Here is a 16,336-nt window from a genome sequence, read left to right on the forward strand (position 1 = left end):
CCTTCAGAAAAAAAGAATTCCTCAAAGATTCTGTCCCCCATAATTTGTTTTGCTTGGTTTTGTTTGTTTAAATTCCAAACTGTGCATGACCTGACATAAAATCTACTTAGTTAAGGCAAGTAATCTACTTGCAAGAATGTTGTACATCTGAACTATAATTATGTAAGCTTTTTTAAATTGTAGGTAGTTATCTTAGATGATTCTTTGGAATTTACTTGCCCACGTATTTTTCCAATTAGCAGAACCTGAAACACCTTGCAGATAACGCTTCTCTGGACACAGGCACAAATGCTTGTGAAGGCACTTTCCCCAAAAAGCTTCCAAGATTTTAATTACTAAGCACACATAGGGCAAACTTTCTGAACACTAGTACAATGTATTGTTACTGCTCTCATTTCAGAGCCCACAGCAGATATAACTGAACTCTGGTTACTGGATAGATTTGTAGACTTGTTTTGCAAGTTAAATTAACCCTTTTTCTAAAGGCACAGGATATAATTTTCATGTGACACTTAGGCAGGGGAAGGGCATTCTCCCACTTCAGGAATCTTTAAAAAGCCTGTCTTGCAGCAGACCACTGGTTTCATTCGTGCCATCTTCTTTTTTTTCCAGGAAAAATACTACAGTTTAAAGCCTTTTTCATTATATCTATGAATCGTCACACAGCCGTGATATGATACTGGCCTGGGCATGGCTGCTACTCCTGTGATAATGCCCGTTGCAGGGTCGTAACAAAGAATAGTGTCTGTGGCTTCACCATTTTCTCGTCTTCCACCAAGGATATAGATTTTTCCATTACACACAGACATGCCACAGTTCTCCTGTTTCAAAATACAGAAAGAAATACATGAGTATTTAAACAGCAAGACCTCAATGCCTGCATGTCTATCCCAGTGCAGGAGGACAGCATTGTGACTACAGTTTGTAAACATGCTGGCCAATACTATTCCCTCCTGGAAAGGGCAATGCAGAATGCACAATAATTGGGGAAAGCAGCAGCCAAATTCCTTGGAAAAGACTATTTCAGATCTAGGCCTTCACTACACATAGCTCAGAGAAGGGATACAATGGAATACAGCTGAACTCTGTACTTACTACTTAAACATCTGAGAAAGGTAAGGAGGAGAGAAGAAAGGTTTTCAGAAGAGGGACCCCAGTAGGTACTATTAATGCAAAAAATGGTAACAAGGAGAAGCACCTCAGAGAAGTACCAGGTAATGAAGAGGGATGCAAACAGGGGAGAGGAAAAAAGCTATGACAAAGAAAAGAGTGCAAAAGAAAAAGACAGCCCTGCATCTCACAGGAAGCAAAGAGAGTACTTCTTCCTTAAAAGTAGGCATGGAAAAATCTTTCGTTAAATACAGAACACAAACCAAAACAGGAATAGAGGGAAGGCCAGCAAAAATAACGAATTCTGTTAAGGTAGACACCATAGAGTATGTGATTGATGTTTTAAAAACATCAGGAGAATTAAATACGCACACACTGCACTACCATGGGGACACAGCTTTAAATTCTGCTCAGTGTTCTGTACGTGGAAGTGATACTGCGCTTGCTGCTTAGGTCAGACACTTTGTGCTATACTGTGGGGTCTTCTCACACTGTAAGAACAGCCTCATTATTTTTTGCCTGAAAGGCTCTAATCAATTATATGGACATTACTATCCTCAGTCTAAATTAAAACATGCAGTAGAACTTGACAGAGATGGATGTTATACAATTAAAATGTCATCCATTATGCTGTTACATTGTTCTCCAACAGTAACTGCTCTCAAACAAGAAGTCTGGACTCACTAACAGTGACACCCAGCAGAATGCTACTGGTTTAGAAGCTTCCTCTTCTGCATGGGCTTGAATTACATAGATGAAGTATAACAAGAATGGAATCAATGATGCTATTTTAACAGGTTAAACAAGTATACTCATTTCATGCCAAGATACTTATGTAAAAGAATACCCTTCAGATGTCTGCAGGCCTTTTAGTGTTAATTACCTGTCTGCTGAATGTATTCTGTACGTGCATCCAGTAGTCCTCGATTGGATCATAGCAGTATATTGCTTTGGTAAGCCCACCAGCAACATAGATCAGATTGTTTAAAGACACAGCCGTAATACATCTTTTTGCGATAGGGATAGTTGCACGGAGCAACCAAGAATTAGTATCAGGATCGTAAGACTGAACCTGGAAACAAATACATGCATTTCAGATTAAAAACCCAACTGAAAAGGTAACCTGGTATACCCAGACAGTTACATTACACAAGGAGAGCCAAAGAAGTGACACCTGGCGGGCAGTATTCCCCCAGGAAAATGAAGGCTATATAAATACATCATATATATGTGTATACATCAATAATGTCTACATATGCACTGTATTTTCCTAACACTCAAGTTTAAGAATTCACAGTATTTGTGAAGCCAATGACAGTATCCATGAGGAAGACCACAGTAACAGCATCCTACTGAGATAACATTTTCTACTCTGTTCTTTTTTGTATTACAGTAATTCCATATGCCATTCAGCAGAACAGTTAAAACAGATCTCTATGATCTGTTCTTAAACTAGCAATACTGTTTACCACAAACAAAAGAAACAATCAAATACAATTAACTGACCTTGTCAGAACACGTGTTGTCATCGGGACCACCCCCGATCACGAAGAGTTTGCCAACACAGCTGGTGACAGCCGGAGAGCTCACAGCTTCTTTAAGGGGAGCCACCTCTGTCCATCGATTAGAAAACGAATCGTAACACTCCACACTGCTGAGGCGGTTTTGCCCATCATATCCTCCAACAACATACACCTAATGCAAAGTGGTGAAAACTACCATCACTTCATTTTTAGAGTAGTTATTGCACTTAAACATGAAACTGGATTAATTTAAAGCTGCAAGAACCATAATTTTGCTAGGTTTGTGAAGGGACGCTTTCCTCATATTTCTACACAGGAGGAGAAGAATATTGCCAAAAAATAACAGGTAAAGACTCTCTGAAGAGTTCCATTCAGTCACATATGGAATGACATTGCAAACACATGTCCAAAGTATAGTATTTTTAATATTGAGATAGAAACTTCCTATTTGAATGGCATTTATTAAAAAAGGCATTTCTCTGCATTTCACTTTTTACATACTAAATTCGGCAACAGCAGCAGCAAAAATCCATCTGAATTTACCTTTGCTTTTCTGTGTTCTGCCTTTTTTACACTGCTCACAGAAGTACTTCTTCCTCTCACTCTGTATTCTCATATTTAAGAAGCAGACCTTATTATTATTTGTCCACCTTCTTCCCTCTGTTTGCTCCAGCTTCAAGTGTCACATCTAAGAACACCAAGGGGTACCACATGGACATCTTCCCTAACTTTCATTAACAGAATCCCACGGGCAGTTGATCCCAACTACTGGTTTTATGTCAAGACAAAGTAATACTAAATATGTATGTGTGTTTGCTCCACTGTTTTGTTAAATACAAACATGCCTACTATAAAAACATTGAGTATACCTACTTTACCAAGAAGAACAGCCATTTTATGACGCCATCTGCCTTTATTTAAGGAGGCAACTCTGATCCAAATGTTAAGTTGAGAGTTATAAATCCAAACATCCCGGCTATTGATTCTTCCACCTTTAAAAACAATAAATATGCCAATTTGAATAAATTCACTATTAAACAAGAAATTGTAACTATTAACATGCCTCTCCACAGCAGGCAATGAAAACTTCCTATCTTTTTTAGGTAAAATAAAGATCTATCTATATTCATAGAAACTGACTGAAAACGTCAGTTTCACTGGGTTTCAAACATGAAAACATACAGCAAGCTATTTTACTTACATTGCCTCTCCCAGAAGCATGCTAAGATCCCGTCATTATTTCTTGAGATATGAAATCTTTAACTGTTTATGTGCCTCATGGCACATCCATAACCTCAGCTGTTCCTCTATTTGGTTCATTCTATTTGGTTTTACAGTTTGTTCAGATAACACAGGTACTATACATCTGAGGAGACAATTTCTTTGTTTAACTAACACATGGGGTTTGGTGGCTAAACCAGCAGCTGTACCCTATAAATCTACCCTTGCTAAAATACTGGATGAGAGATGTTTAAAAACCTATAGCTATTGCTCATTTCACCCTAAAAAGCTGGTATAAATGGATCTCCAACACAGGTGCTAAAAGGAATTTGTTTCCATTTTACATTCCCATGATGAGAAGCTTAAACTGTTTTAATCTGGGAGTCTGGGCAGCCATATCATAGAAGCAAAGTACCAATGCTGTGCTGCTCCCAGACAACTGGTGGTTTTAAGCAGAATACAGCAGGTTTTGTAGCAGAGAAAATGCTGCTGGGAGAACACTGCTTGTGATTTTTTACCTCAGATTTTTCCAACTGTTGCTGCAAACACACTGTTAATGTATTTTAAAGCAATCAATTTAATGAGCAGAAGCTTGTCTCCTTAAAACACAACTGATATCCTGGAAGCAGCTGTAAAAACCTGCCAATTAATACCAAACAAAAATCCCAGAAAACACTTTTGTCTACATTAAGATTGGTTTGGGGCTGGTGTTCACTGACATGACAAAGTGACTTTCAGTTGAGCTGCTGGAAGTTTGCAGTACAAAGATCTGCCACACTACTTAGAAAGAAAGAACAAAACAAAACAGGCAGCAAAGACAAGACCAAAGTCTTAAATGTTTTTAGGATTATTCACCTGAAACAAGAATATCATTCCGTAGGGCACACACTGCATACTCAGACTTGGTAAACTCTGGAAGTTTAGCCAGTGACTTCCACTCTCCTGTTACAGGATCGTAGCACTCGGTATATGGCAAATTAAACCCTCCAACTCGTTCACAGCCTCCAACAACAACTATTACTTCAGAATAACCAGTTGATCTAAAAAAGTGAACACAGAAAAACCAAGATGTAGAGGACAGTTAGTAGTACATGGAGGCCAAACACCATTATCTTCAAACTGTGTGAAAATAGGAAAATTTACTATATAGCATTAACTTCTACAGCAAAGAGTCATTTAGCAAAGAGAGGTTTTGACTGTTTCAGCTGTCTCATTACACAGCAGGTTACCACACAGACAGGTGCTCTAAGTGGTGGAGTTGCACTGCACAACATCCCCTGTGAAAATCAAATAATTAAATACAGAAAACCCTTACTCTAGAAATACTTTGACTGTGTAACTAGATATAACAGAAACAGAGTTTGAGTGAGGCCAGACAGTGAGGTGAGCAATCACAATGAAACCAGTCCCTATGTCCCCTTTGCAATCACATAATTCACAGTAATTTACATTGCTTAAATATTCAAAGAGTTTAAAAAGGTTTAAATTCTTTACTGGAAAAAAAAAGAAAAAGGCATTTAACCACCAGAATATGGAAAAAGAAAGAGACCTTAGAGCCAATGCACAGTTAAAAAAGTGAAAAAGGGCAGTGATAGAAGGAAACAATAAGGAATGCTGAAATAAGAATGCAAGTGTAAACCAAAAACTAAAGCTCTGTATGAAAAAATTAAGCATTAGACAAATTGCAATGTACACAAATAAGCCTTTAAATTCTTTTCCACATACTCACTCTCCTTGTATTAACCCAATGCTTCTGCATTATACATACTCTGTATTCACAGCAATAACAAAACTCGTTGTATGTTAATCCACATTTGAATGCAGAGAACCAACCATCTTTGACATGCAATCAAACTATGACCAACTTTCATTCCTTCTCTCGTATTTATAAGGTCTAGCAAACATTTGTCAAAATCCTTTCTTTTCAGGGCTTTTTCAGATTAAAGGATTTTGCACTGATATAGTTGTTTCAAGGACTGCTGTTTATTAATGAAAACTGAATGCAAGATTAATTTTTGGTAAACCCTTTTATAGTGTTGTGCTTTAACTTTGATTCCAATATGAACAGACATCTTATTCATACTATTGCTAAGTACTGCAGTCTTCTCCCCACTCCCTTTCCCCCAAAAAAACCCAAACAAACCCAAAACCAACCCCAAACCAAACCCAACTTATAACTGCATTTGAGATAAAAGTTGCATGATTTACATCCTCAAATTTCCTAATGGGAGCTTATGCACATATTAACTTATAAATCCCGACAACATTTCCCTGGTTTGAAACTTCAGGAATAAAACCAGTTAGCCCTTCTATATCTCCTGGTCACCCCACACCATAATTTAAATATACCATATATATTTCTAGTCAAGAGTATTTTAAATAGGCAAAGGTAATACTAAATGACAATGTAAGGTTATATAAATGAAGACAGGTAACTGAGGAAGTATACTCACGCACCTGAACTAGTCAGAAGAAAGACTCTCTTCAGCTGCTCAGCTTTGAAGTCATGCTCCTTCCTGGTTTCTATGTATTTACTGTTACTGTTTTTTGCTTTTTTGAGGAACAACTCTGAAAAGAATCTCTCAAAGTATAAGACAGGGGAAGCTACTGTGCCAGAAAGCATCACCCAGGAAGAGAATTTCCTTAAAAGCAAGGTACTCATCTCAATTGGCCTTAAAAGCAAGCCCAGATACATCAGTTAACTTTATGCATGGAGGAGGATTATCTGTTGATTACTTTCTAGATTAGAATCAAGGCCTCCATTACTTACTGAAAAGCTTACTGTACCAGATTATCAACCTGTACTTTAAAGCCAAACGAACTAAAAATCTTTGCGAGAGCTCTATTCATTGCTATGATGGAGTTTTGCTCTTTAAAAAAAATATTAATTTAGTACGGTACTTCAAATCCACAGAAAACCAAAACTTTTCCCCAACGCTTTAGTACCTATATAACCGTATCCTCTCTTCAGTTAAGAAACATTTTCTCTGTTAGGTTTTTCTTGAAGGAGCCTTGCACTCTACAGGCTTTAAGGTTAATTCCAAAAGATTGTTTGCAAATGACAGAGGGCACATAAGGTTAATAAAAGTCCTCCTTGTAGCCCTCAGAAGAAATGGTGTGAACAGAATAACAGAGGTGAGCTAAAACAGGCACTCTACAGATTCCAAGAGACACCTCCTGTCAGTAAGAAGTGCACAAAATAGAAAAGGGGTGGGGGTGGAAGACAACCCACAGTGCATTCCCAAAAACAGGTTTCCAAGAGGTCTGGAGTTACTTACAAACCTGTAGATGAGGTGAGAACCCCAGCCAGCACAGCATCAGCTGGCCAGAAGAACTTCCAGTAGTTCAGACACATTACATTCAAAAACATTTTAAGTCTGGGAGACAAATTACAGGAACTCTAGTAAATCACTATTATTTCCCCCACTCCCCTTCTTAATTCACTTTTGGGCAGTAAATGGGATAACAGACAGATTGTAAAGTGAAATAAAACCTCATCTCCTTGTGGGGAAAAAGATAAGGGGCTACATTAAAGCCAAGGGGCTACATTATATCTGAAAAGGATGTGTTAAAATGAAGAAATGAATAAAACCTTCTAATTGATGAATAAATGAATTAAACTTCTAGTTAATTGAAGAGAACACTCATATATTGTTACCAGACAGTTTAACAGAAACTGTGTGATTGAAAAACCCACAGGTACCTGAAAATCTGAAGATAATTCAAAGCACACAGTAGGAAGAGCTTGTTTTGTTTTGTATATGGAAATGTGTTACTGCTCACTTCTTGATCTCATCTTGGAGATTGGCCACGCAGGGGACAAGACAGACTTAAAAGGCATATGAGAGACAACCTCAGGATGTCACTAAGTCATTTTAAGTAAGTAACTGAAAACCTCTTTCAAAAAGACATGCCTAATGGGAAAAGAGCAAGCAGGCAACTGTTAGAATGCATTTTAAACATTGATTTACTTCAGGGAACTGTTCACTGGCTTCAAAAAGGAAAAAAAAACAGAAATAAAACCCAACTATGAATTGCAATCCACACTGTTCTTTTGAAACAACTGGTTAGAAGGTGCTTCACCTGGAGATGCACATGTACTCATACAATTTCAATCATAATTGAAACAGTAAAACCCCTGGTGTGGAATTTCTATGTCACAGCCTGACTCCTTTTAGCAACAGTTTATATACAAAAAGAAACTGGAGAAAGGCAAGAAAGAAGGAAAAGAGCTCATGAGTGTCTGCTCCTCCCCAACCCCCCCCAGAAATGCCCAGAAAAGGCATGAGGTAAAGATGGGGGAAGGGGTCGTCGTAACTGTTTTAAAACATGATCTCTTTTTTGCTATAGGCAACAGAAACAACCAGGCAACAGAAACAAATGACAAAGAACTATTCCATGAATGTAATATAGAAAAGGGGAAAAATAAACCAGCCAGTTTTTCTCTTTGTAAATTATTTCTCTTGTTTCTGCCTACTCGAATCCCAGTGCAGTTTAATAAGCTTGGCAGTAAAACCAGCAAAGCCCACAAAATCTGAAACTCCTCCCCTCCTCAGCTTCAGAAATCCCCTGTATTAGGCAAGGTACTTAATCTACAACCCAGAACACTACTCTGAGGCTGTTGAGATTTGCAAGTACACACACACCATGCACTTGGACAAAACTGTTAGGTCACAGAGGATATGCTTTCTTTATCAAATTGAGTAATAAGCACACAACACGCACCACACGAGATGCCCACACAAGATACAGCCCCCCTCCAACTGCTCATGAAACAAGGAGGTCTTTGGTCTCAACTCCCGTGGTCCCTTGCTGAGGCCCACACTCAGGGTATGAAATGTCTCCAAAACTATCAATGTACCAGTTTCCAAACTGCCATGAACCACAAGTTTCCAAACACCCTCCACAGCAGCCCTGCATCTTAGAGAACCTGGAAGCAGGGCTGCAAGGAGCTTGAGAACTTCTCTCACAGCAGGATTGAAGACTGGAAAGCCACTAATGGGGCAAATGTTTGCAAAGTATTTTTTTTCCCCATAAGCAAGCCTTTAACACATGCCAAAAAAAATAAAGGTTCCCTGCATAGTGACTGTACAGCAACCACAGATGACTAAGAGTAAACAAAGAGTAACTCCTAACACAATCTGTCTGTCTCTGTTCACTGCATCGCCTTAATATAACACATGATTTTATAACTAAATCAGCTGGACTTAACAATAAACCAACTATTATGGGGAGGTAAGGCTGGGAAAATACATTTTCAGGAAAAGAAAGAAATCACAACCACCATTGCTCACAAATGCCACTAATGGACGCTTCCTCATTTCTTCTTACAACCTCAGACACCTATTTGTGTAACACGTTATTAAGTAGCAGCAATTCTGAATTATTAAAATGTCATAGAGTAAGCATGAAACTCCTCAGGAACTGTTCTGTAATTCTGTAAAAATGCAAGATTTAGTTTCTTTAGTGAAGAACCTGTTGTTCTGCTGTCTACTGTCTATTACCAATCCGTGTACTACTCCATCTGTAAGGTATTTGTGATGTAGCAAGTGAATGCTCTGAGTATATATCCCCATCCTTCATAGTATGCTGTACACTTCCATGCCTTTGTTATAAAAAGAAGGCTGCGAAATGTAATGGTTTACCTGCTATAGCATGGTCAGTTCTTTTCAAGTCACTGCTATTGTACGAAGTAACTTCAGTTCTCACCTAGCAAACATGAGCCTTTAGAGAGCATTTTACACGCAAGGCAATACGAGTTCACTTACCCCAACAGTCATTCATTTCATGGCAATAATCTGTGCAAAAAGACTCACGTACATTTTCAAGACAAGTGTGAGCTTCGCATGTTGTGGGGAAGTACAGAAGTGTAACTGTAGTGGCTCCACAATGCAAAATAAAATCATTTGCAAGAGATGTTTTGTTTTCTGGGCATGTGTGTATATCAAGCACCTGTACAGCAAACTACATCCTTCTGCTACAGAAATAAGGGGAGAAAAAGAAAATTCCTCACCTGCGCGGCCTAGTTCTGGGAGACATCATCTCATTTCCAAGGATATGGTATCGCCTGGCTTCATGCAGCAGCTGATAACACTCTGGGGAGTTCTGAATCAGCTGGTCCACTTCCACAGTCTGCACAAAGTAGTTTGGGTGCAACAACGGGAGCCTGACATGCGTCAGAAGTTCATGTAACACTGGTCTTCGCAACTCGACTGCCCGGTACACCCAGCGCATGACAGCTTCAAACACCATCTCCTCCTTACTGATCACCAGTTCGTCACTGCAAATGTAATCAATAAGCTCATCCTTCCCCAGCTCGAGGAATTCTTCATGCTGGGACACATCCTCAAACGTCTGCAGAGCAAAGTTTCGGCACTTGGTGAACAGTGTCTTGAGCGAGTGTGCATCTGCGAAGCGCTGGATGCCCAGGCAATTGCAAGGATCCAGCTGTTCTTCCAGGAACTTGGCGCAGGCGTCGCGCAGAACACTGATCTGAAAGAGACTTGATGTTTCAAAGAGATACTGCACGTTCTCTGTAGTGATTTTCACCTTGCCTGTGTATACATACTGCAAAAAGCAATCCATAGCTTCAGCAAGAATGCCATTGATCTCCACCAGCATCTCTCTGCTCTCCCTATGGTCGTTGCAGAACATAGCTCTGAAGTAGCTGCTGCAGGCTGAGAGAACCGCTCGGTGGCAGGGAAACTCCCTCCCTTCCACACAGATAATAACATCTGTGAACAACCGGCTGTCTCGGAATTCATTGAAGATCTGGAGAATGCTTTCAGCATGGGATGATCCCGAGGAGAAGTCGAAAAACTCAGGGCCTGACAACGACTTTGGGTCCATTTCAAAAACTTTCCGCTTGGTGGCAGGGGAATCTCGTATCCCGCTATCCTCTCTATTCAGTCTGCGTCCCAATATTAGTACCATTGTTACATCAGTTGGCTATAGAGTCATTGAGAAATATTTGCAGAGTTTCTCCTTCACAGTGTTACGGTCTGAAAAATTAGAACACTTCAGTACTTAGTCTGGTACAGTCTTAATTTCATCATGAGAATTAGACAAAACACTTGTTTGCTCACTCTATGAACTGTGCCTGGTTTTGGCCTTTACTAGAGGTGACAGAGTACACAGGGCAAATGACCTTGCACAGGACAATTTTCTGCTACACATTAATCTCAAAGTATACCCATAGAACACATGTTCTGGATGGCGAGTTCTGAATGTCCCTGCACCACTTGATTAGTGCTCAAGATAAAAACCCAGCTGTGATCTCGGCTCCAGTAGGTCACCTGACTGACAGAAGCCAAAGATTTCCTGGATGAAGATACAGAGCTTGGGGTTTTCTCTTTTGAAATGAGAAAATTTCAGCTGGAGCCTCCAAGTACAAGTGTAACAGCACTACTCAAAAAGGGGGAAAAGAAAAGGAAACTGAAATCTTCAAAGTAAAAATTCAGTTCAAAAATCACTGTTTTCATTATAAAGTCTATCATTATGAAGTCTTACAATATTAGTGTTTAGTAACATCCAGTTATCTCAAGGAATAACCTTGACCATAAGTTTTCACCTGTTCATCCCAGCATCTAAAAATGAGTTTCCCAGTAGTCTAAAATTGATTTTAAAATGAATGTAAACTGCTAGTGCCCAAAACAGAGTGAAGGAAGAATTACATTTGTTTGTGTAAAACTATTGAAAATAAGCACCAAAGGCAGCTTACTGAGGACAGGGAAAGTTTCTGTTTTGCAAAGTACTATTAGCAAATAATTACTAGCAGAAGGTTTGCTCAAACACTTTACAGTTTCAAATACAAGCGTACAACGTTCTCCCCTGCATGCAAAGACACGCTCACATTTATCAGAGCACTGATGTTGCAAAAATCAAGTACTCAAGTGTTAGCACATGCTGATACTGAAGTCTGTAAGTGAAGAAAATGCTGCTGACTTGGCAGAGAGTGCGTGTTAGAGGAGATGTGATCCACCAATCAATCTAGCAGCAATAGGGCTTTTTGCCTCTCCTGAGCTTTAAAATGAACTGGATGAACGTCCACCAAAATACACTGAGGCTGAGCACAACACCCTCCCGGGTCTGACACAGGTATCATTCCAGATGCATGTCATATTTATTTGTGTGTCTTAGAAGGACGTGCACAGAATTACTTTAAAGTTTATGGAAATTTTTGTCATGCTTCTGCAAGGCTGTATTCAGTTTCCCTCATTCCCCACTTACACAGTCAGTAAACATCAGCTCCTCGCAGCAATGCCATTTCCTGATGTGCTAGCATCTTTAGAGCTGCAATTACCCCATCCAAGTCTGCCTACATCATCGCTTAATATAGAACACAATGAACAGGCTTTTTTTAAACAGCCTTTTTACACAGCACCTTTAAAAGGCACCATCTTAACAAACAGAAAGAGAACAATGTGTGTGCTGTACATTTACTCATTGAGAAAAGAGGGTTTAAAGCTATCATTTTCCATATAAATTCTTTTATGCATGTTTACAAGGTATGTGCTTGGAATGGCTCATTTACACTACAAAATACTTAACTGTCATTAAAACAGGATCAGTTGTCACTTTGATGCCTGGAAAACACTGTTGCAATGAGCCTATCTAATAACTGATTGCTTAAGAGATTTTACCGAGGCATAAATAGATGGTGTATCTGTAGCTGATACTCTATCCAGTGCATTTCACAACCACTCTACCCTGGAATGACGCAAGCCAGATGAAAAACAAAACCAACAACAACCACCACCTCCTCACCAGCTTCAACACTCTAACCCTTACGGTGAAGTTTATCTGCAATTAATTCCACACTACTTGGCACGAGAAAGTGGGCAGAAACTAAGCACCAGCAGTAGAAAAGAGAAATAAAACCATGAAAATAGAAATATAAAGACTAAGGGCTTGATTCCACTGTCACTGATTTAAATCAGAAGCATGCCGTTAAAACTAATGGAGCTTTTCCAAAGCAAAGTTAGCCTGAAATCAGAAACAAGACACTGGCATGTTGCAAAAAAAGGGCAAAACACAGCAACTAAGTAAAAAATAAAGGCCTTCAAGATTAAATCTTTCTCATTATGTAAGATGTTAAGACTTAAGAAGACACTACATTATGCAATCACTAATAAACAGAAATAAAGACTGCTCACTAAAGGAAGCAATGTCTCTGTGCTTGGAACACCGTAAGATTAGTGGTCAGCAAATGATTTTTTTTTTTCTTTAATTTCCCAAAGGATTAGAGAAATGGGGAACTAAAAAAATCCATGGAAAAAAATAATCAAGGCGATAAAAACTGCAAATTCACAAAGAAGAGAATGGAAAGGAAAAAGAATTACACTCTATCACAGAAATTACTGCTTTTGAATATACTATGCTCTGGTTTCTGTCTACAGTGAATTACTTCTGTAGGTTTGCTTGAGCTAAGTAATTTTATAAGACTATCAGTAACACCATCACATACTCGGCTCTATCAGACACACATGTGATACAGCCTTCTTGCAAATCTCACTCTGGCAGCCACTTCCAACTGCTGCCCCTTGTTTCAGCCTCAACTCTGGAAAGGCAGAGGGGAATCCATGCCTGAAGCTGAGCTGTTTAGCGCACAAAGGAGGGAAACACACACAGGAGAATGGACCTGCCTGCACCTTCCGCGTGTGTATATAAAGGTACTTACACATGCAACAGGCTCTGCGCTATAGAGCACCAACCATTTGGAGACTAACGTTTGAAATCTCATCAGTAAGCTTCAATGAAGCAAAAGAAAAACAATCTTTTTTTCCCTAAAGGCAATTATTGGGAATTATTATATCAAAAAACCACCAAGTGTACTGTATTGCTTGCCTAAGCCAGGGTCAGCAAGGACAGACCTTAAGCAAATCAGAGACTACACATGCAAAAACAACTAGAAAGGAAAAAACAAATCACATTTCTATCAACAGGTTTTAACAATGCTTTACACATACAGACACGGCTCCAACATGGGTGTTACCTGTGCACGCACATCTCCAAATTAAGCTGTATTGACCAGAAGATCAGGTTCCTCCATGTCCTTACTCTATAGGGTCTGGAGGCTTGTCAGCTCAAGATGTTCCTCAGAAATAATCTGACCAAGAGCCCAATTCAGAGGCCAGTAAATGAGATCTATAACATGCTTGCTCTATCACTTTCCATCAGTAAATCCTCCTGTGCAATTTACTTCTATGTTGCACTAAACTCCTCCTTCCTCCACTGCAACACCCTCATGTACCTTACCCCTCTCCCTTCATCCGTAGCACTGGAAACAGCTAGCGACTTTCTGGTAGAGCTGTTCTTGTCAACTTGTGTGTCACAAAACTCCTTTGGTCCACTAGCAGAACTCTCAGAAAGCAGCAGAGGAAACACACAGCCAAGGTCAGGGTGAGGCCCTTGGCTAAACACCTAGTCATCAGGTGTGCCACAGCTCTACTGCTAAGCTCACCCTCAGGTGGTAGATTCAGAAGTACATGCTGGGCTACATCCCCAGAGCGTGAGCAGTCAGATGAGGGAGGGGATTCTCCCCCTTTGCTCTGCTATGGTAAGACGCCCCCCCGCAGTCCTGTGTCCAGCTCTGGGGCAACAACACAAGAGGGACGTGGAGCTGTTGGAGCGAGTCCAGGGGAGGCCATGGACATGTTCTGAGGGCTGGAGCAGCTCTGCTCTGGAGCCAGGCTGAGAGAGCTGGGCTGGTGCAGCCTAGAGAAGAGAAGGCTCCTTAAGGGGAGACCTTAGAGCAGCTCCCAGTGCCTGAAGGGGCCAACAAGAAGCCTGGAGAGGGGCTTTTGACAAGGGCCTGTAGGGACAGGACAAGGGGGAATGGCTTTAACCTGACAGAGGGGAGATTGAGGTGAGACATTAGGAAGAAGTTCTTCCCTGTGAGAGTGCCGAGGCGCTGGCACAGGGTGCCCAGAGAAGCTGTGGCTGCCCCATCTCTGGCAGTGTTCAAGGCCAGGTTGGACACAGGGGCTTGGAGCAACCTGCTCTAGTGGAAGGTGTCCCTGCCCGTGGCAGGGGGTTGGAACTAGGTGAGCTTTAAGCTCCCTTCTAACCCAAACCAGTCTGTGATACCTGAGGCTGAGGTGGGCTTCTGCTGCTGCCAGTGAAGGTGGCTTCCACCCCGTGCCCGCTGCGGCGTCACGTCAGCACAGGCAGTTGCGTGGTGTGGACGCACCGGTGACCGTCTGCAAAGGGAGAAAGGAAGGCACTGGAACAGGCCGCTACACCGGGGAAGGGCAGGAGCCACTGGCACAACCCAGCACACTCATGGCAATGGGCACACCGCTGGCACGGCTAACCCTGGCAGTGGGGCCTGCAGAGCAGTCACATCTACTATTACCTGTATGATGTTGATAACAGCACCCCCAAGGTAACGCGGCTGAGCTTACTAAATAAAGGGTATTTTCATTCTGAAGTGTGGGAACTGTAACTCAGGTTTAGCCTATTCCGGTAATTCTGGTTGTGATTTCAGGTGACAGGGTCTGCAGATGTGCTTCACCTCAGATGTCTGGTTACCGCAAGAGCCAGAGAAAACAAGCTCCCAGTTGTACCTACTGCAACAGGCTGGCTAAACCACAACACGTGCTCTTGTTGTTTTCTTTTAAAGTAAGAGATGGGAGGGGCAAAAAATCCCATAACCTTTCCCTCCAGCAAACACAGCTTTATTTCTTCTTCTTTTGTTATGATACAAAAAAGACCATAAAGTTGTTGGGTTTAAAAGACTTAAGAAAAGATTAACAACAGAAATTGAGGATTTAAATGCCTTTAAGATGAAGTCTTTAAGAATACTGAATAACTAGTAAACAAGAAATCAAAGTGAACAAGGTGACTGACATGGTAAGGAGTTTGTAGCAGCTTTTTATTCTAATGTAAGACACTACTTCGATTAAAACAAACTCTGAAAGCCAAAACTCAATAGTAATCTAGTTAATGACACACAGAAAAAGCAGCCCTCAAGTGCCCTCAAAAGTCACACAGCAAAACCAGGAACTAATTCGGAAGTAAGACTCGTGATTATGATGTAAAACCAAACAAAAACATGCAGCAAAACCGAACAGCTTTAAACTGTGCACAAGTGTGTAGCTGACTTCTCTGCAAGTGGAAAGGTCATGCCCCTGCTGGAGGGGAAAGAACACAAGCTCTGCGTGCTGTCCCGTACTGCGGGGAGGGACAGAACTCCACTATCGCTTTCACACGTACTCGGGAAAAGCACAACACAGACCTCATTGCTCAGATTGGCGTCCCAACCCCGCGACACTGCCTTTGCCTAAAGGAATGGGGTTCTGGACATGCGGCAACGTGGGAGCCTCCCCAACGGCCCTATTCCTACAGCTTTGTCCCAAAGCATTCCCAAGTTGCTGCTGCCCCTTTTTACTATATAAGGGAACAACGCATCATCCAAGCTAAACACAGTCCCAAAGCACCCCCCGAACCAACCCGGCGACCCCAAGCAACTCCGGGGTGAA

General features: G+C 40.9%; 1 protein-coding gene across 1 annotated transcript; it reads right to left on the reverse strand.

Annotated features, from left to right (window-relative positions):
- Window positions 1–481: 481 nt before the first annotated feature.
- On the reverse strand, window positions 482–10,787 carry KLHL24 (kelch-like family member 24). The gene is made up of 6 exons (XM_010021204.1): window positions 9,868–10,787; window positions 4,710–4,894; window positions 3,507–3,625; window positions 2,617–2,805; window positions 1,994–2,182; window positions 482–821 (listed from the first exon to the last, which is right to left on the reverse strand). Exons 1-6 carry the CDS (start codon window positions 10,785–10,787, stop codon window positions 621–623), a joined length of 1,803 nt encoding a protein of 600 aa, XP_010019506.1. The 3' UTR covers window positions 482–620.
- Between the last annotated feature and the right edge of the window lie 5,549 nt (window positions 10,788–16,336).

The sequence above is a fragment of the Nestor notabilis genome, unplaced genomic scaffold, assembly GCF_000696875.1.
Source record: "Nestor notabilis isolate BGI_N333 unplaced genomic scaffold, ASM69687v1 scaffold33838, whole genome shotgun sequence".
NCBI lineage: Eukaryota > Metazoa > Chordata > Aves > Psittaciformes > Psittacidae > Nestor > Nestor notabilis.